The sequence below is a fragment of the Pyxicephalus adspersus genome, chromosome Z, assembly GCF_032062135.1.
Source record: "Pyxicephalus adspersus chromosome Z, UCB_Pads_2.0, whole genome shotgun sequence".
Taxonomy (NCBI): domain Eukaryota; kingdom Metazoa; phylum Chordata; class Amphibia; order Anura; family Pyxicephalidae; genus Pyxicephalus; species Pyxicephalus adspersus.
In genome coordinates, this window is record NC_092871.1 from 89,766,881 (window position 1) to 89,792,918 (window position 26,038).

The following is a 26,038-nucleotide window of genomic DNA, read 5'->3' on the forward strand; positions in this document are numbered from 1 at the left end:
TTTTATGGGGTCAAATGAGAAGAGACATGAAAGAAGAGGCCAGCGCCACGACTATAATATCTTTTATTGGCACAAAGGCTTGTAAGTAATGTTTAACTCAAAGCAGTAAGACGTTGTCATCGCTATGAAAGGATGGCATTGAAGAGAAATTCATATTACAGCAGCCTTATAGGAAAGGTAACCTCTCCATAAAGTATGCTCTTTCCCTCCTACTTGTAAATGTTCAGTTTTTATTGATTGTTAAAAAACAAATAAAACTTGGTATTGCTTTTAACCCTCATCCTGCTATGCACTGATTCTTGATGCTGCTGAATAGTTATGGAATACATTGCAGGTACCTCTCCAGTCTTTAAAGATCTTCTATTCTAGGGTGACAACACTCCCTATACTGCTTAGACAAGCAGCGTTGTTCCCACCATATGCCTTGGGCTGTGTTGGTCAATCTATAAACAAAAAGTCTTGTTTTCTATTAGGTCTGTGCTCTGAAACAAAAGTCAGGTAGGTTGGATTTTATTGCAATGCATTGTGATGCACTGCATGCTGCATGTAACAACAAAAGAAAGTATTTTTTTTGACAAAACATACACAAATACACCAAGAACACATTTTGCTTGTAGCATGCACTGGGATGCATGTTGTGGCATGAACCTCTGATTAGTATCTGAAGTGTTTTAGGATTGCAGAACAGGCTGCAGGGACCTCTCTGCAGGGGTCCAATACACAAAGGTTTTTTTTAAAGAGACCACTGCTTCCACAGAGAGAACTCCTTCTCAGAATGCTGGGAGAGAGTGATTTGTTCCTGCACCTGGAACATTAGAACACGGACCAGTTTTCTTTGGGTTTTTGAGGATATATATATATATATATATATATATATATATACTTCTTGTGGTGATAAACTTAGCAATCTTGCTTGGCTAGGTGTCACACAACAAATCTCAACATGACTTGAGGGCGTATGCTTCTTGAGCCGTTGTCACTATTTCCATTCCAACACTGTGAGTCACATCACTTGGTGGAGTGGTCAGGCTATGCACTGCTTACTGTTTGAGGGTGACATATTCCATGAAATAAATACATACAGGTATACATAATACATTCTATTTTATATTTTCTACATATGCCAAATTACATAATAAATTACTAACAAAAGTTACACATGGTTGCCACTATCAGATCTACCTTTATGGCCAAGAGTAGTTGGATCTCCCACAAGGAGACTGAGTTCAGGTGTCCCCAGTGAGGGGTCCTGCTAATCCTCCATCATACAAAGACATTGCAGACAATTGTGCTCTTCCAGCCTTGTGGTCACAGTTTGGTGAAGACCCTTTTCTGTTCCCCCATGACTGTACCCCGGGGTATAAAGCCAGCTCCATAAAGACATGGGGTCACCAGTTTGGTGAGGAGGAACTCCAGTGTCCTACACAGAGTCCGGACCTCATCCTACTGAACACCTTTGTGAATTGGAATGGTGAGCCAGGTCTTCTTTTGGGTTTAGTATCTCTGGCCATATTATTTGGCTAGCCTTTGATTAAGTAACCTTTCTATATGTGTTGTGGGAGTTTCATCTCAAAGCATGCCAGAAATGTTCCTTGAGTTACACATGTATGGCTCATTTTAAAGAACTGGGTCTTATTTTGCAATACATTCCTTCTAATTTTTCATTCTAAAGCTTTAGTTCCACTTTAAATGTAATGCAACTACTATAAATGCATAATTCTGACTTCATATCAACCACTTGCAATCCTCTTGCACGCCTGAAGTTGATACTGGTATAATAACCCTTAAATCAAAGAATGATTGGGGTAGAATGGAAACCTTGGAATGGTAGTAGCTTTGACATCTTTCATCCCATTATCTTTTATTGTCATAAGGACAGCAATGGCCATAGAGAAGCTAACTGCTTTAAATGGCCTGCACTGGCATAGCCCCAATGCCTAAAATCACATCCTCCCTTGTGATGGTGACTCCTGTTTGGTATACATTGTGGATGAACTGATTCTGTTTTTTGTGGTTACTTTTGTATCTATTTATCTTTACCATTAATGAAACCTTAAAAAAATGTTCAGGTCTCAGGGGCCCCCCGCTAATACCAACCTATTAGAGGTCAATGAGGTAAAAGCCTCTTAATCAGTGGCCAATGGAAAGAATGCCCTGTTACAGCAGTGGTTATGATCTTATCTATATAGACAACTAAACCATCATTAGAGTTATGCAGCTGGTTCTACTAAGTGCTGTGACCCCCAGAACAATCCGGGCACCACCAAATGAGAGGTCAATCAGCCGCAGTTCGAGGAACCTTTTGAGAACCCTTGCTTGAGATTGGCTGTTCCAAGGAAAAAAGGCTTTGAAAGGCAACAATTGTGTAATTATTTATTTATTATTGAAAATAAAAATTTTTTTTACACGTTTCCATTTTCATTTGTAAAAAGGAAAATATTATTTAAACAAAAAATACTCAGACGTTGGCTGTGGTGTTTGTTGTGGCAATAAAACAGTAGGCAAAATTCAGCAGATGCAATTTCATCATTAACAAAGTGCAGCAAAAAAGCTACTTAAATGTTTTCTTTTTATTTCAGTGTGAAGATTCTTAAAATGACTTTGTTGTTTTATTTCTAAAAACTGTCCTCTTACAAAGGTAGACTTTCAATAGTTACCCCTCAAGCAGGCACAGAGCCTTCGTGGTCTTGCACAGCTATGGACTCTGGTGCCGGTGGGGGGAACCACATCACACAATGGTGGTCCAGCTTTCTGACACACCTGGAAGTGTTGAATGTTGAAGAGTTTTCTGCAGATTAGCAGTTCTTACACAGGGACAAGTAGGTACTAATGATCTTTCACAAGCAGACATTTTTTGTTCATTAAAAAACATTTTTAGAAAAAAGCTGGGTGTAAACCCCAACCTAGCACAGAATGCTCACCAATCCATGCTTCATTACCACCTCCATACTCTATCAGGTCCTTCTAAAAAAAAGCACCATTTCTGGGTATAAGACCTAATGCAACCTTCCCAATGTGACATTTCCTTGGCCTTAGTTTGCAGGATCAGTCACAGTCATATGCCCCCTTATCTGCCTTAATAAGCCCCAAATCCTGCCCTAGGTTTGCTAAGGGTGAACTTATACAGCATGGAGGGTGCAAGGGAGTATGGAATGGTAAGTATACCCTACCGGTATAAGATTAGTGGATTAGTTGGCAATTGGAAGGTACCATCAGTTTGCCCTGAATGGACAAGGCAGATAAAAGATTGTGTGGTGCTACATATAGTCTTGTACAAAGGTCAGAATAAAGACAGTGATCCATGATCCTTGTTCCACATTACAATTCATGTGATAGTTTGAAGTCAGCAGTAAAGGCATCATATACAATAGTATTTATAAGATGTGACTACCTCAGCACACCACTTTCTTTATATGAGTGGTCAGGAAGAGAGCATAAATGCATATGTACTGAAAATTTCACTTGTAGTGTATTTCAGTTAACAAGCAGTATAGTACATGTGTTTATTCCATACTGGAGTTCATGTGAAAACCTAAAATACCGGATCACGTGTCATGATTGTTGCATACCAAAATTTTTGTGGGCACCTGACCAGCACACCCACTACATGGACTCCAAATGGCAGAGCTTTCCTGTTTTCACTGTTAATATTATTGAAGATGATGTGGACAATTGGGCTCTTCCAGCCTTGTGGTCACAGTTTGGTGAAGACCCTTTTCTGTTCCCCCATGACTGTACCCCGGGGTACAAAGCCCCCTCCATAAAGACATGGGGTCACCAGTTTGGTGTAGAGGAACTCGAGTGTCCTGCACAGAGCCCTGACCTCATCCCTACTGAACACCTTTGGGATGAATTGGAATGGTGAGCCGCTCTTCTTATACAGCATAAGGACCTGACCTCACCAATGGGGCAAATCCGTACAGACACAACCCAAAAGGGGATGTTTTACCCAAAATGTGATCATGGTATTGGAAAGGTCTGACCTCAATCCCACTGAACATTTTGGGATAAACTGAAAAGCCAATTTGAAGCCAGGTCTTTTCATTCTGCATCAGTACCTAACCTCACAAATGAGCACAAAGGGTTGCAACCCATGGTTTTGGAATGGGAAACCAGCAAGCTCATATAGGTGTGATGATCAGGTATCAACAAACATTTGCATATATAATGTAACTGAGATCCAGTTACTCTTGGTATTTGTTCATGTATTTACAGAAGACTACAACTTGAAGTGGTTCCATTTTTGTATCACTTCTTCCCTTTCATTCTTTTTTTACCCAGTTAGAATAATGTTGGATCAACTTTCCAGCATGTTTACAAATACAGGAATGAAGAGGCTTACATAACATTTTGTTCATGGTGTGGAAGAAATGCTTCTTGTCATGAATGGTCTCTTACATGGATATATGAAGATATGGATTAGGTAAGCCATGTGACGTCAGATAGTCTTACACAGAGGTAACTGTAAGCATTCTATTTCTTTTGCAAAAAAGGTGTCAGTTCTCCTCTTGGCTGTCGAATCCACATATTGATCTGCGATATTGCGTGGGTTGAATCTAGATTTGTTATGTTGGAGTCACCTAAACCCAACTGTTACCTGGTTCAGATGTGCCATCATTCTCATTTATGATCATTTCAGCATTCCATGAAGTTCTTGTTCACACTAAATCCAATTTTATCTACGTCACACTTTTTCACAGTGTTCCAGCATCATATAAATCAATAGGGTTATTTAATACAACAAAGGGGCAGCAGATGTACAGCAGGATTGTCTGTGAAACCGAATGAGCTTTTGCTTGTTGTCATTCAATCTGTTCACAAGGATAAGCTTGCAGATTCCAGAAAGTCCAATGTTGGTATTTTTGGTTTCCATTGCAGACATTTGTGAAAGTTCTCATTTATCTAGACCATAATATAGATAATAGTAGACGGTTACATTTAACAAGACTAGTTCTTTTCATGTTGAAGACATTTTTGTATTCATCCAAGTTCATGGAACTATGGAAGACAAATGGATGAGGAATGAAAAATCTTCAACATTACAGAAACATTTCAGCTAAATGTGACCAAGAATAAAATGTAGTCCACTGTATAATAATCATTTTAGAAAGTCTTAAAACACGATTGGATGGACACAGCTTTTGAGATATTACAGTATAGAAGCATTTTCCAAAGTCTTTACACATAAAAGAGTGCGAAATAGAAGACATTGTACATTTATCAATGGTAGTGCTTGTCCCTTGAAGAACTGTAAAAAAAAAAAAAAAAAAAAAAGATTGAAGTCCATCTGATGTAGCTCCATAATACAAAGTCTTCTTTTTTTGTTTACGTGAAGACATCACAAAGTTTACTCATTCTTGTTCTTTTAGAACTTTTGTTAAATGTCTCTAGAACTTATTTACAAATGACTACTTAGAAAGTGTTTTTTTTTAATTTTTTTTTTTATTTTTAGTTTTGATGCCTTTTCATGTGTAATGCAAGGTGGTCCGAGCGGGAAAAGCAGCGTCCGCAAGCTCCACACTTGAAGGGCTTGGCGCCTGTGTGTTTACGGTAGTGTCTTGTGAGCTCGTCTGAACGGGCAAACCGCCAGTCACATCCCTCCCAGGCACATTTATATGGTTTCTCACCTGCCAGAATAATGAAATGTTGACAGTTAGTACAATTACCGCAATTACTCAAACAATAATAGGCTTCTGGAATTGCTCCACAAAGGCAGAACAAAATTATGCATTTCAGTTATCGTTTACCTTCTTTTAGACTTCCTGTTCTTTCCCAGCAATTATTCACAACCATTTCCCTGTGTAATTAAAGCATCAGCATAGATGTGTAAGGTAGCATTGAATCTTGTGGGAGAAGACTCTAGAATGGCTTGTTGTAAAACCTTAATGGGTAAATCCTGTATTTAGGGCTTGCATTAATATAGCACCAACATATTACATAGCACTGTACAAAGTCGATAGTCATGTCACTAACTGTTCCACAATGAGGCTAACAATCTAGTGTCCCTACCATAGTCATATGTCAGTAATACTGTCTAGGGCCAATTTTGAGAAGAATCCAATTAACCTAACTGCATGTTTTTGGGATGAATCCAGAGCACTTGGAGGACACCCAAGAAAACACAGGGAGAACATACAAACTCCATGCAGTTAGTGTCCTGGCTGAGATTCGTACCTGGGACTTAGCGCTGCAATGGCCATAGTACTAACCGCTGAGCCACTGTGCCGCCCTTTCTATATTATTGAAATGGTGTGAGACTTCACAAGCAAAGCTTGTGCTTAGTTGCTTGCCAAAGTCACATCCTTGGCAATCTTGTGGGGTCCCATCTTCTCCTAAGGCATTCCACATCAAACCACTCATTGAAAACCATTTCCAAGTCTTTATCCCTGATGAAGGGGTACAACCCTGTATTTGATGTTGAATAAACTTCCCAATAAACTTAAGATTTTACAATTGAAAGCTTCTGAGGCCTTTTTCTAGAGAGCTTCTCAGTCATTTCATCTCAGTACAGATTTTCCAAAGGGAAATTCAGAATTGTCTTTACTGGGGCACAATCTTAAGAATTAGTAACAAATCAACTGGTGTAATCTATAAATAATGATTAAATTGCTGCCAGAAAGAAATAGCAAACAGGGAAAGAGAAAAGATTTTTTTTTTACTTAATAGTGTTTCTATAATTATGTTATTGCAATATAAATATTTAATACATAATGATTTTGTCCAGCAAACATGGGATGTTACTATAGGATATTACTATATAATGTAATGTATTATGAACGTCTCATATGGATTATTGCTGAATCAATCATTCTACTTCCCCGGTACCTATCCAAACTCTTTGGAACCAACAGGATAAAACTTGTACCTTTAAACTTGGAAAACTCTTTCCTTGGCTTCAAAACCTCTCTTTTTGAAAACCAAAGCCTAGAATCGACTTTATTTCAACCACGTCTTCCACACATATTACATAATATAGGAATGTCAATTGTATAGTTGATTTGGCTTCCCCGCAAAATTGACCTTAGACTGTGATAAAGACATACGACTATGGTAGGGACATAGATTGTGAGCTCCGAGGGCCAGCTTACCACATGACTATGGACTTTGTACAGTGCTGCGTAATATGATGGCGCTATATAAATACTGTGTAATAATAATAATACAGTCTACATTCCCCAATTTGCTTAATGGGTCATGGAAAATATTTATTGTATATTTATGTTGCAATAAAATTATTACAAGAACACTATTAGGCCAAAACTTATTTTCTCTTTCTTTGTTGGCTTTTACCTTTGTACATACATCAAGGGGTGGCGACCTTTGATATGTTTAAGGTACTAGGGAGGCCTAAACCTACATTAACCTATTGCCAGAAGGACATGGATGCAGAATTAGATTTGTGTTAGCATGAGTCTAGACCAGTATATCCCAGCCAGGGTTCCTCCAGAGGTTGCTGGGGGATCCTTGAACAATGAGCAATTTGTGCCGCTCACGTCAATTACCACTGGCACCAAAGATCTCCTATGCTATTTGTAAAGGCGGCATTCTTCCCACTCCAATGTATGGTGAGCTGTGCATATTAATTATGTCAGGGGTTCCAAGACATAAAATTTTTTTCAAGGGTTCACCAATGTTAAAAATGTTGAGAAAGGCTTGCCTATACTGTTGAGTATTCCAGTTGGGAAGTCCAATGGTAACAAGCTAATGCATTTTGGAGGCTTCATCTGTGATTAAGCAGAATTCTACATGTGCAATTGCAATATATTCTTCACACATAATAAAAGTTCACCTCCAGTGTAATGCGCTCCTATAATTCCTTTTGGTGCAGCTTCTACAGTGAACCTTCCAATGTATCCACCATATTTTTGGGCTGAATAACACCAAACATCCTTCAACCATTTGCTTAATTCCTTGGGTGTCAGACATGCCACCTGCAGTCTTCTAGACTTGGTCTTTAATTGTAGGAAGAAGGCCAGGGAACATATGGATTCTTTTATTGGCCAATGGTCCCTATGTGTAAACCAACCATTCCTAGGAGATGGGGTTAGTTTGAGCCGAAGTTAGACCCTTTCCATCTCCAACTCCAGGTCCTATTATATTCAACGAAGCCTGGAGTCAGAAGTAAACTTGGCACCCCCTCTGGTAGCACTCTACCCATTTGGAGCCAGAAATGCAGCTTGCCATGCCCAGGAAAGGTGGCCCCATTTCCATTTCAATAAAGTGGGGAGGGGGGGGCAATAATTATCAGTAAATACATTACAAAACAGTTATCCTTTAAAGTGTATTAAAAATCTTCATATCCAACTGAGAATTTCACGTTCTGATGGTGACAACCTTACTATGTGATTTCACTTCTGAAAGTACAGTGTTGTCACACGATGATAGTTCGCTCAAATGATGAAGCAGACTTGGAAAATCAAAAATTGCATTGTAAATGCGAGCTTAAATTTAAGTTTTTGTCTATAGCCACACCTTTTATTAAAAGGTCTCCCCCCTGGTCTCTGTGTACGTGCAAACTAAAAATGACAAAATGCTCCTTCATTAACTCAAGAAAAGCAAATATTTGAGTGATGAATACATGAATTTCTCATATTTTTTTCCCTCCATTCACTTCTTTCTGCTAATATTTGTACAGACACACCCAATGTGACTCACAAACACTGCAGAATACAACTGTAAAAATATGTTAACTATTTACTGGGGCTGTTTGGTGCAAAATTATTTTAAAAACCATTGCCCTTTACCCCTATATTTTTTTATTCATTAATGAAAACAGTCCCTTGGTCCTCAATGAATTGGCTGATGGCCCCCAATGTTTGGCTGGTGACCCTCAATGTGCCAGATGGTGGCTCTCATCGTGTAAGCTGGTGGCCCTCAATGTATTGGCTGGAGGCCCTCAATTTGTCAGCTAGTGGTTCACAATATGTGTTGGCTGGTGGCCCTCAATGTGTCTGCTTGTAGTGTATCAACAGTTGGCTCTTAATGCATTTGCTGGTGGCCCTCAATGTATCGGCTGGTGGCCCTAAATGAGAAAAGCTCCTAAACTTAATGCAATGCATGGGGCTTACTGCAGGGAGGGCCTTTATTTACAGAGTGAACCAAACATAGGTTAGTTTGATAATTTGCCTCTATTGCATTATTTTTTAATAGAATAAACTTATTTTTAAGGAGACACATACAGAAAGTCATTTTTAATAAACAGAAAGGCAACAAAGTGTGAGTCCTGCCTTCTGGACTACATTGTTTCCACCTTGACCATCAGTCTCCCTACACACCGGGTAGGTAACAATCTCTTGGGAGATGTAGTTCTGGANGGGGGGGGGGGGGGGGGGGGGAGGATGTCTATGTCAATTAGAACTAAGCTCCCACTAGCTGTCCCTGAAAGACCTTTACAAGCCTGATAATGATGCCACAGGGAATTCAAAAAAATCTATTGCTTGCTTCAACAAGGAAAATAAAAAAGAATAACACTGAGACGTGATCCACAGGAGCAAGAGTGAGGTTTTGGAGGAGGGGTACATTGGAATCATGTCTGGACCTGCACTTAAATCTCTGCAAACAATACTTTAGCTAAGCACAATAAAGCACAAAATACACAGGCAGTGTTTTTCCAAAATACAAGATAAACAATTATTCTGCGGAGCTGGAATTTGTTCGGTTTTAGACTCATATGCTCTAATTGGTCCAAAAATTTTAGATTTTGAATACCCCAAATCTGACCACCATTGAAGACAAGGGGAAAAAAATTCAGTTTTTTGTTCTGGTCTCTGGGGAGTCATTACAGCAGCCGAATACAATGAGCACAGATATACAGAATACAACATAGATACAATGTGCATTACATTGCAGGTCAGTGGGAAGAATGTCACCCTTACAGATAGCCAAAAAGATCATTGGGGTCACTTACACTGACCTGAGAGGTGCAAACTGCTCATTGCACCCCCAGCAATCTTTGGAGGAACGCTGGATGGGAATCACAGATCTAAATCAATTCTGTGCAGTTATTTCCCAGCACACAATAACGAACCAACCCCCCTCGAATGACAATCCATTATATTTGGGGGCCTTTTTATAACTAGTCATTTATTTGCTTTGACATTTCCTAAACAGCTACCTTTATTCAGTTTGGCCTGCAGACTGAACCATAAAGGTGTTTTTCTCTTTTTTGAATAATTGTTTAAAAATGCTTTACAATTTGTTTCTTTCATGATTCTAATGGAAACCTTTGGCTTGAAAGATTGCAATTAAATGGACCCCAGAAGTTCTTTACCCAAATGAAAGCAAAGATTATCCGCAAGAAGAATCATGGTGGTGGCCGGCGTCTCCTGTCCTCCATTCCAGCATATCAACCCCTGTAAGTGTTGTTGGCATTCAAAAATTCCAGGAGCATCGGATGACTCTGTCCTTCACTGTGGTTCCTTCTCCGATCCATAGGTCGTTACAAGCAGGACCATCATCAGAAATTTCTGGGCCCCAGACTAAGTAATCATCCTGAAACTTCTCCCCCATGTCTAAAAGTTTCAGCATTGCAAAAGTCAAACTTTTTGGGGGCCTGATACAGAAGTAATCCTTGTACACCCCTCCGATGGTGGCCCTGCCTACAGGACTTAATAAGGACACAAAAGTTAACAGGTATCCGACGCTCCCAAAAGAAAGGTTGGAGACATTGTGTGTTGGAGAGGTAAGTGTCCCATTTCTCCTGGTATAGGGCCACAACACTTATTCGACTGGGCCTTTATCACAATTTTGTGAATTGCCCCCAACCATCTTGGATTTAAATGGTCCAATATGTTCAAACTTTCTAGACTTTCTCCTCTAGCTCACCTCTACCTGGGTACTATTTGGGGAAGATGAAGCAAAACCTACAACTTACTAAAGGGGTTGTGGAGTTTATTTCTAATTCTATCAGCAGTGGACACCAAAACCATTCTAAAATATTGGATTTGGTCCACTAGTACAATTTTTAGAAGAGTTCTAGGCCCTCTTCAAAAGGAAGCCTTGGCAAGTAACATATTATGCACCAATTTCCTCTTTAGCACATGGGAAAGTTTTTATAAATACACTCAGATGCTCAGCACCAGTTCCACTTTATTTATTTTTTTGAATTACCCTTGTCACCTACAGTGACTAGTCAATTGCAACCCATCAGTTTTATAGCTGCGCTTCTGTTCTGGGGAAGCCTACTCAGGAGAAGATAGATTAGCCAAGCCTAATGCACCAAGAGTATAAATCGGTAACCATAAACTTGTTTGGTTGGCTTAGTTTGCTGAAAACCCATACAGGCAAATAGTGTCCGCCATTTGTAAGTAACCAATGGGATCTGTGATGCTATTGTATACAGCAGGGAATATTCCCATTATCAATGTTCCTCAACCATTGCCCATTGTTTACCTCGGCATCTAACATACATGGTGGGTGGAGTCCCCATTCGTGGCCAAGGCAAATCACTAGAATATAGATTAGGGATTGTATAATGATACTGCTGCATGGTAAGTTACTGAAATCTTAAATTCAAGAAAAACCTAACCATTTCAACAGGGCTATGCTTGTGGCTGAACAGACCAACTAAGAGTTAACTTAATTGGAATGTCCTATTTTCAGAAGGAGAGTGGGGTCTGCCAAACCATTGTCTTCCAATAAGTAGGAAGGTCAGGCTCAGACTGGAAACAATGGGCACTGAATTAGTGTGAGGACAGCACCATTGTGTTGGGTCCTGGCATGCTGTTTCAAATACCATGCAAGGGCTACCCCAAACAATGGGGCATCACTGGCATGCTCTTCCCCCCCTCCCCCTCCCACCACCAGGACACTTATCTGTTGCTGTCCGCACCAACATTCTAACATCTACTAACTGTAATAAGTTATTTCATTATAAATTTAGTTTTTTTATGTATCATGTATCATTATGTATCAAGCCTTGGTTGGTATAACCACTTCAAGCAAATTAGATATTCATAGCATAATAAAGAGTAAAGATGTATTCTAAGCACTCATTAAAATCAATGTAATATATTTTAAATGCATCTGATATAAATAATAGCATTTGACAAAATTGCAGAAAACTATACAAGGGGCATGACTATGAACTCTGCGAAGTGCTATGTTATACGCCATCTATATTGGAGTGGTGCACATAATAAGACTTTTAAACCTGATTTCCATTTTCATGCACCTTTATCTTTGTTGCATGCTTGTAGTCACCTATAGGGCTCAGGCCAATGGATATTCTTTTTAAAAGCTGTATTTGTTATTAAAATGCAGAATAAAACGGCATTTGACCTGCTTTGCCTGCAGATTAAATGCACCTCAATGGGACTTGCTGCATCTAAATAAATAGAGCACGACCCCAAGCAGGTCACACTCAGCCTCCTGTCTGCCATGAGCATGATTAAAGTCAATAGGATTTGGCTGACTCGTATTTGACCTGCATTCTAAACACAGGATAACAACGCCCATCAACACGTGAACTAAATATGCAGCAAACAATATAATATCTTATGCCAACAATTGTTTTTGATGTGTGGCAGCAGACATTCTGGAGATCAGAATGCTGCTATAGCAAAGTGTGCAAGGTAAAAGACTAAAAACATGTCCGTATTGTATAGTTTATACCTGTGTGAGTTCTTTGATGTGCCTTGAGGTGTGAACTCTTGGTGTAGACCTTGGTACAACCTGAAAAAAGATATAATGTAAGTAGAAATATTACTATTTTATACAGTAAAAAACATATCATGTCCTGTCTATCTATACAATGAGATGAGCATTCTGTACAATGAGTGAGCATTGCATCAATACACTTTGTGGTGGACACCTGATCATTACACCCAACATCCCATTTCAAAAAAATGGCTATTAACATGGAGGTCTCTTATCCCCCTTTATTGCTACAGCAGCCTCAACTCTTTTGGGAAGTAGATTGGAAGGTGTTTGCTGAGGGTGTCGCTATTTAGCCTACAGGCCATTGGTAACATCAGGTCCGGGTGTTCCAGAACATTTTGGAGCCATGGCACCCCCACTCCACTTGGCCCTAGCCTCTTTACCCATATACAGAACAACACAGGGAATTCATTGGGGAATAGTCATTCTGAAACTGGAAAGCATCTTCTCTAAACTGTGACCACAAGGCAGGAAGTACACAATTGTCCACAAAGTCTTTGTATGATGGAGACTGAACTGCATACTGGCCACATAGGTAGGCGTGATGGTTGGGTGTCCATCAGCGCTTAGCCATAATATGTTTGTTGACTGCAAATTGCAGTCTGTTAAGTAGGGTTGAGGTCAGGTATTGATGTTTGGTGAGAAGACCTCGCTCACCATTCCAATTCATCCCAAAGGTGTTGAGGAGTTGAGGGCTATGTGCAGGAATAAAGACCAGATTTTGGAAGATGCCATTTGATTTCCTTTTTATAAAAAGGAATAGAGCAAAATAGGGTATTATGGAGCAAAAACTTTATTCCCAGAAAAAAGACAAGGATTAACTGAATTCAACCAACTATATACAACATAATGGGTATGTGTTAGCAACAAGATGGACTAAACAACGACAAGAGAAATTAAATTGATGGTCTTGTTTTTTGTTTTTTTTATACAAACTGCTCTCACCTGGATAATCACAATGATGTATTCTCCTCTTTTCCAGTTCTGGATTATTTCTTCTGTTGTATTTTGGTATTGCCATAATGACTTGTCCTTGTGATAGTACAGAACCCAAGGGATTGGACAGAGTTTGGAGCTGTGGTACTTGCACCAGTTTCAGTCCAAATGTAGTTTCATAAGACGGAGGTGGCGATATATTGTTAACCAAGTCTGTCGAATTTTCTGGGCTCCCTGGCTGGGAATTGGGCGGAGATGGCGGTAATGTGACCGAAGGAGACTGATAAAACTGCCCTTGAATCAGGCCGCCATCTTGGCCCAAGCACTGAAACTGCTTTCCAAGGTGTTGCTGTGTTGAATGGGTCAAAGTGGGAAGGTTTCCATTGCTGGTAGTTGCGGTTGTACAACTAATTGCGTTCACCACTGAGGTACTTCCATTGGACTGGACCAAGTTTAGCGCATCATTAGCCACAGACATATGGTAAAGATGAGTCTGGGTTGTTTCACAGGTGGTGAGTGGCACTTCTGGTTGTACCTCCTGCTTGATAAATATATTGTTCACCGGGACTGCATGAGGCATACTAAACACACTGGTGAAATCTGGAAGAGTCTGAGTCAAGGAAACGGGGCAAGATTGGGGAAAATCAGTGCCTGGTTCTGTTTTGATTGGTGGGAGCACAGTAAAAGTCTTTGCAGGCTTGTACAGGCCGGTACGAAGGTGAGAAGTATCTGGTAGGATTAGATTTATATTCACACTGTATGGAGTATGAGGGATCTTTTCAGCCTCAAAGTATTCATCCACCACCGAAGCACTCTCCCTTCTGTATTTCTTTTCTTGATCTGGGGGGATCTGACCCAGGAGATATTTGTCCATTTCCGACCTTGCCTGTGAAAATATTTCCTAATTTAATACTAAGTTAACATTGCTCAGAATATATGCAAAGTTAAAATGTATTAAGGTGCAATTTTTAAACCAATTACACAAATTTTCAAGAAGACCCTTCCTTTGGAATCTCCAATCTTCCAATCACAATATCTCCATTCTTTAAACTCCAGAATCTCAATTAATACAAACTTCGAAACCCTTAACTCTCCAATGTTAAAATCTCCAATCTTCAAAGCCTGGAATCTCAAATCTTCTAATCCTAATATATCCAGTCTTTGAACCCTAGAATCCCCAGTTGGTTTTACCTCCTATTTTTGGAGCTATAATCTTATTATAAGCAGGATTTTCTTTTTTACTTAACATCCCTTGGTGTTAAGACATGTTTACTAGTTCACTGGCATTTGTTTTACAAGGCTTTGGGTGAACTTTGGCCACCAGTCACCTGCTAAATGTGGATTTGATAAAATGTTTGTGTTGTAAATCTGCTCCATATATCAGCCAGTTGTATATTACACGAAGATTAGACCTTTGCTGGATAATGGATTTTTTTTTCCAGTTGGTTGGAACTGGAAGCAGCTGGATTTGAATATGAATATAAGGCTTCTGCATCAATATGAAACGTCAGCAAAGATCACTAGACATAGGAGGCCAAACACTGGTCCATGGGTGCACAAATCTCCTTGATATAGATAGAAACTAACCAGGTAAACTATGTGCAGCAATGCTCCCTAATAACTGTTAGCTAATGGGAGCGCTACCTGTTGTTTACATTGACAAGCAGCCATGACGGTAGGTGTTAAGTAGTGCTCCTGGGTGTATATCAATCAAAGATATAGCAGACATTCTCAATCAATTTTGGCATAGCTGATTGTTAGGGGAAACGTTGGAATGTGCTGCCATAGGCAGGCATTTCCATTTAACCTTCAATAGATAAATCTATCAAATATTGATGAAGAATCCCTTGCACAGATGGAAGACGTATAAGGATGCTTTAACGCAATCCCCGATGATCCTACCATTAAAGTCCTGTTGAACTGCTTTGTGCGGACTTCTAGCTTCTTTCCAATCAGTGCTAAGACTACACAGGGTTCATGGATTGGTCACCAAAGCGACATGAATTGCATAAAAACTGCCAAGAAATCCAATAAAGCTTTATTGTTTAATCCTGATGACACCGTATGATAACAAGTGTTATCTGGATTCATCAAGAAATATCAATAAGAGAGTTGAAAGTCTCCTGCAATAGATCTTATAAAAAATTCTAGTCATCTGCTGATGGGCAGCACCGTTGTTTGGTAACTGGCACTCTCGTCTTACAGTATAAGGGTCCAAGGTTCAAATCTCAGCCATCTGCAGAAAAAAATGGCACCTTTATGGCAATCCAATGAAATGCTCCTTTATAAATCCACCCAGTGTGGTCAAAGACTGATGGATACCTGACCATCACAACCACACAAGCTTGTTCCAAAACTATGGCCATAAATCTGCTCCATTTTTCTAACATCCTTCACCCTTTCTTGGAATGCTTTCCACAAGTTTGCGGGACTCCCTTTCTGAAACTATGGGTGTTAATTCAGAATTCCCCACTTTTCAGTTATAATGACCTCCACTCTTCTATGATGGCTTTCTACCACATTGTGAACATCCCATGCCATAACCACGACCATTACTTGGAGTAATTGGAGTTGCCTTACCTCAATGGCCATACAGAGTTCCCCACATGATGACCATTTAAATGGAGTTGGCCTTCTCCTGCTATTGTTTACTTATTTGGGAGGACACAAGATTTTGGAAGGGGTCTATGGGGAATGATGATGGATGAGAAGATCTGGCTCACAATTCCAATTCATCCCAAAGGTGTTCAGTAGGATTGAGGTCAAGGCTCTGTGCAGGTTATTCAAGTTTCTCCTCACCAAACTGGTGACCCCATGGAGCTTTGTACACACAGACACAGTCATAGGGGAACAGAAAATAGTCTGTGACCACAAAGTTGTAAAAGCACAATGTCTACAATGTAATCATTTGGAAGGAAGTCTAGATTTATTTGGCCAAATAGGTACAAATCACGGTCAGGTATCCACCAACTGTTGGCCATGTAGTATTCTTTAGGACCAATAATTGTAGTCCCAATTAGCTGGAGGGCTGAACTACTAAATAAACTACCACCTTACAGATCTCCTTAAGAACAAGAATGCCAATCTTTGTATTCAGTACATCCAATCGTGACAAACTGCCTAGACTGCCCAGAAACAGGTCAGGCAACTGACTGTAATAATAAGAAATACCTGAACTACCTTGGCCCAAGTTAGCCATGAATGTGTTTGATTTCGGAGCACATGCTTGCTGATAATAAGCTATTTTTGAAACTATTGAGAGATTCTGGGCCTATCAGATAAAAGCTTTCACAGCACCGTGTCAAGTGCTAGTCTGTGTTTGCACTGGTAACATTCCAAAAGAGATCATTTCAGGCAATGGGCTATAGACGAACATTACATACTACAGGTAGGGAAGTGTAAACCCTAACACTGAACTTCTATTATTTGCTCCATTTTGTGCTTTTTTATTTTGTTAAATGTTTACAAGCCCTGCCCTGTCCACCCTGAGAGAAGACCTACCATGTCTGTTATGTATAGTTAAGGAGAGGTCAGGGAAAGGGTTCCATATTGCATGCAGCCTAAGATGGCAAGCTGGCTGCTCTATAGTTAGGAAGTGACCCTGTTAATGTTCTTGTTGCATGCTACATAAAATGAACGGTGTAATCTCAAAAAGACTTGAGTTTCTGGATCTCTTTGTGGACAACAAAACACCATCACCAGGAGGAGTGTGTGGAGGTTGATTAGATCTAAACCAGTATCAAAAGGTTTTCTTCCCCCAACAGGGAAGATTTGCATGGGTTTTAATGGTGCTAAATATCAACATTGACAACACAGCACATGTTAAAAACGATTCATTGCAATTACAGTATATAGTATTATAAAAAACATCACAAAAAAGCAAGTAATGACAATTCAGCAATCACATGATTTGTATTGATACACAATAACTTTTACAGTCCTTAATGCGTTTCACCAATAGGCTTCATCAGACGAACAGAGCGTGTTGATGTTAAAGAGCAAGATTGTTTATTTAAAATCAATTGTACAGACATTCTTATGGTAAGAGTGATGTGACCCCGTAGTCTTATAGGTAGTCTCTTTTTTTGCACCACAGTGTATATAGTCAAAAAGATCAAATATCACCCTTAGTAGTATTGTCCTAAAATTTAGAACAAAATAAATATATATAAAAAAAATTTGCTAGAAAGAGCAAGCAGCCCAGGGTGACAAGCTGGCTGCTCCATAGTTAGTTTTTTTGCATGCTACGGAAAATGAATGGTGTCATCTCTCAAAAAGACTTGCGTTTCTGGTTCTCTAGTTCTCTTTGTGCACAACAAATCACCATCACCAAGAGGAAGTGGGTGGAGGTTGTTTAAATGTAAACCAGCACCAGTACTAAGGTTACAATGCAGTCCTTCTTTTGTCTTCTCAGCTGAAGGACTTTATATAACAGGTCCATAGCAGAAGACAACAACATCTGCTTGTCCAAGCCACTAACTACACTTATGTCAGTTCCTGTCTAACAGCACAACCCCTATGGGTCCCCCAAAACAAGCAGGCAGCATGTATACCTTTAAATGTCTGTTGCTTGTCAGCCTTTTCACCCAACAGCAGGGAGAAAGCCCTGACCATCCATCCCCATATGTTTAAAGCCATGTCCAACCAAAAATGGAGGCTTTATAATAATCAAAGTTCTACAATGCTTCCAGGCTTCATAGACCAGCCAATCTCAACCAGGATTCCAAGAAAGCCCAAGTTTTCTCCAGAACAGTATTTTTCAACCAGAGTTCCAAGGAAACCAAGATTCTTCCAGATCAGTTTTTCTCAACCAGAGTTCCATGGAAGGCCAAGGTTCCTCCAAAACAGAATTTCTCAACCAGGGTTCCATGGAACCCTAGGTTTCCTCCAGTGGCTGCTGGGGGTTCCTTGAGCAATTTGTGCCTATCAGGTCAGTTTAAGTGACACCAATGATCTTTTTGACTATCTGTAAGGGTGACATTCTTCCCACTGGCCAGCACACTAATGAGCTGTGGACATAGTAATTATAGAAGGGTTCCCTGAAGACCTGAAAGTTATTTCAGGGGTTCCCCATGTTAAAAAGGTTGGGAAAAACTTCTAGAGTGCTAGGAGTTTCTTGACTTTTGGCTTGTTGATCTCCTACGAGATGGTAACCTCATGAATCCATGGTCAATGCCATTTGGCAGAGTCCATAGCATGACACCAAAGTTCTTTTTTAGCTATCTGTAAGGGGGCATTCTTTCCAACGACCACCAATGTAAGGTGATATGTTTTTTCATTAACATTCAATAGTTTTAGTGGGGGTTCTCCAAAATCTAACATGATTTCAAGAGTTCTTCAGGGGTAAAAAGGTTGAAAAAGGCTAGCATAGACGGTTGTCACCCTATACCAGAAAAATTCCCTAACAAGGACCTTTATGTGGAGGCCACCAGGGATCACTTTTAACAAAAACTACAGATTCAAGAAATTCAAAAATGGCTTTGGAATGACATTAGTCTTCTATTATGTGTAGTATCATATAGCATTTTTTAACGGGACACACCCAAGTTGTTTTTCTACTTCATTTTTTTGTCTTTTTGGCAGACATTTTTTTACCTTTGTCATTTTAAGGATTATGGGTTAAGGATTAGGTTGCGGAGTCTGACACTGGAAGCTCGTCAATACAGAAACCAGAAATAGAGTACATCACGGCACAGGTATGTACCCTGCGGCCATGTAACTACACAAATAATCACACCAAATGTTCTTCGTTCACCTCTTGATGTCATGATGAATAGCCCAGCCAGCAGGATGTATTTACAATGATCATAGGGTTCAGTCTTTTTATCTGTTACCTAACTGCTTAACCCTCAAATGACTGGCAGGTGGGAAAGACACATTGAGGCGTCATCATGACTACAACCTGAAATTACAGTATTTGAGCCATGTACCTGAATTTGATGCATAATCAGCCTTTAAAAGCCCCTATAGACAGAGCTCAGAGTTGGAGAAGGAAAAGCATCACAGGAAGACGTTGTGCTGCAATGCAATGTACAGAATGATAGGAAGGAGCAGAGTGATAGAGAGATGAATTCTTTAGTTTGATGCTGCCATGAAATCTTTTGTTCAGCCTTCTCCTGTTAATAGGTGACAACACTCTGTCCCTGACTCCTAAATCTGCTCCTGTGTTGTCACCCTTCAAAGCAGCCATGCTGCATGCAAGTGTCAGGTTTACTTAAAGCATCACAAGCTCACTCGGCTGATTTATGTGCTGACATGGTAAACTGGCAATACAGCATATTTGTTTTGCAGGTATTAATGGTGAAATATGGAGGAAAGGCACAGAATGTACAACAGCAACTCAAACACTTAGCTGAAAACACAAAGTGACAATGAATGCCATAATTCACAAATAGAAATGTTCTAAATATATTTCCAAGGGAAAACCACCTTGACAACGGTGGACATGGTGAAATACTTCCAGTTCTCACAGTAGTCTGGAATAAAGGGCATGAAAGTGGAAGAAAGAGCACCCATGACACATATACGAAAGTGTGAGAAGAGTCACCACATGATCATTGCTTGGAGTTTGCATATTTATTGGAGGGAGATATCCATATGTATACCCTTCATACACCTGTCCTTCACATGCTGCACACTGTCATACCTTTGCACACCTCTCCTGCTCATACTGCCCCTCTGTCCAATACTCCACACTCCTTTCCTAGAAATACTGCTCAGGATTATACGTACTGTGCTTGTCTCCCATATATACTGCCTGCTGTCGAATCTTTTCTGCACATTCTGCCCATAATTATGCATATACAACTGTTGTACCTCCTGTACTGTACTTTTGTGCTGCTCTTGGACATACCCTCCACACTCCTTTTCTGCACATTTTTCCCTGGTCATACCCTTTACACTTCTTTCCTGTGCAAAATACCCATGGTCATACCCCCACACTTTCTTCCAAGGATTGTTTACTGCACATACAACCTATGATTTTACTCTCTGGTCTTCTCTCTTGCACTTGTTGCCTGCTGTCATACCCTGTGCACACCTTCTTAATTAACAGATATGTTTGGCATTCTATCTAGGATCATTCTTTGGCATTAATTAACAGATGGCAGTCTATCAATGGCATTGCTGCAGCTTTGCACAGGAGAGGCATTGGCCCTATAATTGTTTAGAAAATAAATGACCACCCATTGCTGTAAGGTGCTACCTGGGCAGTTCCTGGTACAAACATACCGATCAACTACTATGACTGCCAGCTCTTCCTGAAGCTGCTTCCTACGTTATCTTTCAGAAACATACAGCCTATCAATTGCTTATCTGTGTCGGTCACTTATATGTCTCTGCAGGATCTTGAGTCATTACTAACCTGCTTGGAACAACCTGGGAATAGTGAAATCTAGATTTGGTCACGTCGGAGGGTATTGCATGAGCAAAATCTGGAACTGGGCCCCTCATTTACCACTGACTACCACTGGTTTGTGTTGTATTCCATTACTAGGTCACCTAACTCTATGGGATCCTCCATCAGTAGTCAAAGACAGGTATAGTACGACTCAGCCAATCTCTCCGATGGACAATGGCAGCTGTCATAGTCCAGTGGCCGAATTGGCTGAAAGGATGACAGGTGCCATCAGATACAGCTGCCATCATTCGGTGGCTTACTACACTTGTCAATGACTGGTATAGTAATTTTGGATCAGAACATGGATAACTTAAATTCTGAGTTCGATGCAAGGTTGGAATAGCCATGATAAGAGTTGGAATCGACTCCAATCGGAACTGTACCCCTGTGTGCAAACCCAGCTCCATAAAGACATGGGGTCACCAGTTTGGTGTGGAGGAACTTGAGTGTCCTGCACAGAGCCCTGACCTCATCCTACTGAACACCTTTGGGATTAATTGGAATGGTGAGGCAGCTCTTCTCATCCAACATCAGTACCTGACCTAACAAATGGGCACAAACAGACACCTGACTGGTGGAAAATCTTCCCAGAAGAGTGGAGCCTTAAAATGGGGCCATCCCAATATTATTGGCCATGGTTTTGCAATAGGATGTCCCACAAAACCATAAAGCCATGGTGGTCCACAAATGTCATGACCTCCAATATACAGTTCCATGGATTCCATAATTTTTTGAATATCTTGGTAACCCTTTATTACAGCTTTAAAACATTGGATACATTCCTTTAATAGATTGTAAATAGATCCTTTTGCCTATGTGTATGTTAGTCTCTAGAAGTTTTCCACAATCACAGATAAGGCAATAATTGTTATCTCCACCATACAAGCTGTAGGGAATGAGGTAACTTTGCGATATTACAATAGAAAATGATTTAATAATTAACCAGCCACTCCTGTGTTCGTGCCCTCTTGCACACCTGGGATGGCAAACAGCAATTATTAATGTTTCTTATATGTCTACTTTGTATCTCTGATATGTAACTGCAAGGTGCAAGATTGGAGAAGGCTAGTGGGCCAGCTAACATTCCAGAGAACTCATATGTGACAGACAAGAATAATGATGCTTGTAAAAGAGAGATCTACAATATATGTGTTTATGATAAACTCACCCTAAGATCTAAACGCTCACCTGACCAAATACATTAAACCCCAACAGGCATAAAGCCCCAGATTATCCAAAAATTAGATATTCCTTGTCAGGGCCACTTTTAGCTTTAAGGGTATCAAGAAAAACTTGCCTTGCCTTGAGTGAGAGGTTGAAACTGGCTGTCTGTGTTGGCACTGGGGGGGATCAATCATCTTTATTCATATAAAGTGATAGGAAATCTAGATTTTTGGAGAGAACATGAGTGGTAGGTATCTTCTGTTTATGCCGCTTGTGCCTATGACAGCAAATTGGTGATGTGGAATAGGGGTTGCAGAAATGAAAAAAGGATTGAAAGAAGGAGGTAGCAATTTCTACCTGTACTTTTTTGCCCTTACAAACGTGCCTCCAACCTTGTTCTCCCAACGTGTCCACAATGGCCACCTTGCTTCAATTGGTCGGGGCTACTGGGCTTCTACTTGTTACCCCACATGACATTCCCTTAATCAGCCTTGCTGCTACTGGATTCTGCATTGTTCCCTGACAGCATACAATGATGTGCCCCCAGCCTTGTTCTCCCAAAGAGTCCATCATGCCCATCATGGCCACCTTGTTTCTACTGGTCTGCTTCCCTGGGCCTTTTCTTGTTCCACCTTAATGACATTCCTTGGGTCAACCTTGCAGTTACTGAGGTAGCTGGTTGTTGGGTTGTTAGTTTGACATGTCCTATATGGTTGGTTATCAAAAATTCCAATTGGAACCCATAGATATGTAGCTACACCACTAGGGATGGCCCTTATCTCTTACTATAGAGACATCTACTTTCACTATAAGCCTGATTTAATAAAGCTCTCCAAGACAGATAGACTGTCATGGAAAATCCAGGGTGATAGAGAAAACATAGAATGGTTTTTCATAAAAATCATTTGTTCTTAGCTGGAAAATGGTTTAAATGCTGGAGAAGACCCATATCTGGTTTGCTGGATCATTCAGATTCTTCTATAATAGTCTATCTTTTTCAGTCTTGGAGAGTTATTAAATCAGATTCTTTTCATTCTGCTTGTAGGGCAAGAAATAAAGGGAACTCTTCCCAATGGGACACAAGGTACCAAATCTTGGGTAAATCAAACGGGGACAACTGTTCTTATGACAACTCATGGAAAATAAAACCTTCAGGCATAACATATTATAGTAATTCAAACATTAGGTCAATTAAATTTGAAGAACTGGTTTAATTTCATTTAATTACAGCTGGGGTTTCTAAAACATCCAGCAAATTATGTAATTATAGTAATTATTTCATGTTGGAGGTTCTGTTAGATGAAAGTGATTAGGAAATACGTATCCAAGCTAATTTTCTTTCATTTCCCTTTGTAGGTGTGTTTCTATAAGTCTATAGATCTGCTCAGAAAATCCTGTTGAACAGGTAGGACCGTCCTTTGCAGGCCCGGCTTTTGTCTCAGCTCCCTAATAAAATAGCTAATCTTATCCCTCAGGGAATTGTTATACCATGGAATCTGTACATCGAGATACTTCCTCCAGGCACCTCCAGAAGACACTGAACATGTGCCTGCCTGTGTGTCATTACCGACACAATCACCTAAAGTAAAATTATAAGGAGCAAATCATAAAATGCAACCGATGAAGCCATTTTATTTGTTTAAACAAATTTTTCAAGAAGTAAATGATTTGTTGGAAGGAGATGGCTGGTATCTCAATTGGTTTATACAAAATGCACTATGTTTATAAAACATTCTTCACCAGGAAATGTTTTATTCCCTACTTTATAAGAAGAGCCTGTTGTGTCAATAAATCTAATAATGCAGAACAAATAATTATAAAAGGTCTATTGAGTCTGCCTCTTTTTTTACTTTTATAAAACTTTTTTTTGCTGTTGATTTACATTCTACATCTACTGAAAATCAATTCCACCCATCAAATGCTCAATGGGTAAAAAAATACTTTCTGTATTTATTTTTGAACTTTCCTCCTGCTAGGTCATGCCCTAGTGTAATCTTATCATTTTCATTAATCTTATATTAAATACTGCCCTCCTGAACTTTATTCACACCCTTCATTTGTTTTTTTATTCACTACATAATACAGCACCTATGAACCTACAAAATATCTGCACAAGACAATATTTTATTAGCATATGACACCTGCACAGGTATCAGATACACCTAGGGCTCTATTCATAAACCAGACAATCTGACATTCACTCAAATATTCCCTGGTGGTAATGATTGATTACAATTGAAACATATGGAAGATTTCTTTAAAGAATGTCCGATTCCCTGTTTTATGAAAAGAGCCCTATAAATTATTATTATTATTATTATTAAACAGGATTTATATAGCGCCAACATATTACGCATACATTCACACACACGATATATAAATATATATAATGAAACAAGCAAGCAAACAAAAAAAAAATATACATATCTTTGTTTTTATGATTTTGTTACTTTTATTTTACTAATATATATATATATATATATATATATATATATATATATATATATATATACACACACACACACATACATACACACATTATATATATATATATATATATATATATATATATACACACATTATATATATATATATATATATATATATATATATATATATATATACACACACACACACACAGAAATAAAATTAACAAAAATCATAAAAACAAAGATCTTCCCCAAGTATAAACTTATATTCAGTCTGACAAAAGCAACAACCGTTACACTACAACAATAAAATATTTGAAAACGGCATAAAACTATTTTCCATCTCTTTCCAATGCAATACAATGTTACACAAACACAGATATGAACCTGAAATATCTTAATCTTTATACGTCATTGAAGTACAAAAATGTAACTTTAATAACTGCTGAGATAAAATAGGCTTGTATCAGAAAAAAAAACATATTCTGATACCAAAACCAAAGAAACATTTAAATAGACGGACACAGAATAGACACCACTAATATAAAGTAATATATAAAGTAAATATAAATTAATTCTGGGTAGATACAATAAAAAAAAAACAAACAAACAAATTAAACTAAATTTAAAATAAAATAAAAAATACTGGTTGAATAAAATTCAATATTTGGACTTTTGCATCTAAACGAAAGTTGCTGGAATATTGACAATAAAGAAAGATAAACACAGAAAATACACAAAGAAATAAAATAAGTGTGAATAGAGTGTGAATAGACGAATACAGAAAATGCACAAAACATGGATTTGAACAAAGATGTAAGCAGCATGCAGTGAAAAAAGGGCGCAAAAAATGCATGAAATAAAAATAAAGTAAAAATTATAAATAAAACTGACAAATGTTAGGATGAAATAAAACGAAAACTCAGAAATTGAAATCAAAGTTGTTTTTGGGAATTAATAAAGTTGGACCTATTGACCGGCATTGGGGGGGGGGGGGGTTAGGCAACCGATCAAGCAATTGGTGCCATGTGTTGGAAGTGCGTTTGTGGAATTTCCATGATGATTGGGTTGGTTTCTCACCTCGCTGAGCTCCGGTTGAGTTGTCAGCATCCTTATTGCAGGTTTGATATCCTCAAAAACAGCAGTGTCTTCCCCACCTTCACCGGACAGGTTGACTGGTTTTAACTGGGAATAGACGGCGCTGTCATTGGGGCTACTCTGCAGGGTCATGCTTGGACCCTGGCTGGGGTAGAAAAAAAAAAAAAAGTTGTGGTGGCTTTGAGGAGTCTTTGGAAATGATGGATATAAAAGCAGTGAAGGGTCTCTGTCCTATACCTGGGGAGGGTGGAGTGTGGGGAAAAGGGGCGGGCAGGTTGTTTAGTGACAGGTATGTTCAGCCAATAGTCAGGAACACCTGGTTATCTGTGACCAATCAGAAGGGAATGTTAGTTCA

The 26,038-nt window shown here is 39.3% G+C and overlaps 1 protein-coding gene across 1 annotated transcript; it reads right to left on the reverse strand.

Moving 5' to 3' along the window:
- Positions 1-2,359: 2,359 nt before the first annotated feature.
- On the reverse strand, positions 2,360-25,879 carry LOC140344272 (Krueppel-like factor 5). Its single transcript, XM_072431322.1, has 4 exons — positions 25,666-25,879; positions 13,603-14,479; positions 12,613-12,672; positions 2,360-5,627 (listed from the first exon to the last, which is right to left on the reverse strand). The coding sequence occupies exons 1-4, from the start codon at positions 25,813-25,815 to the stop codon at positions 5,449-5,451; spliced, it is 1,266 nt and encodes a 421-aa protein (XP_072287423.1). The 5' UTR covers positions 25,816-25,879; the 3' UTR covers positions 2,360-5,448.
- Between the last annotated feature and the right edge of the window lie 159 nt (positions 25,880-26,038).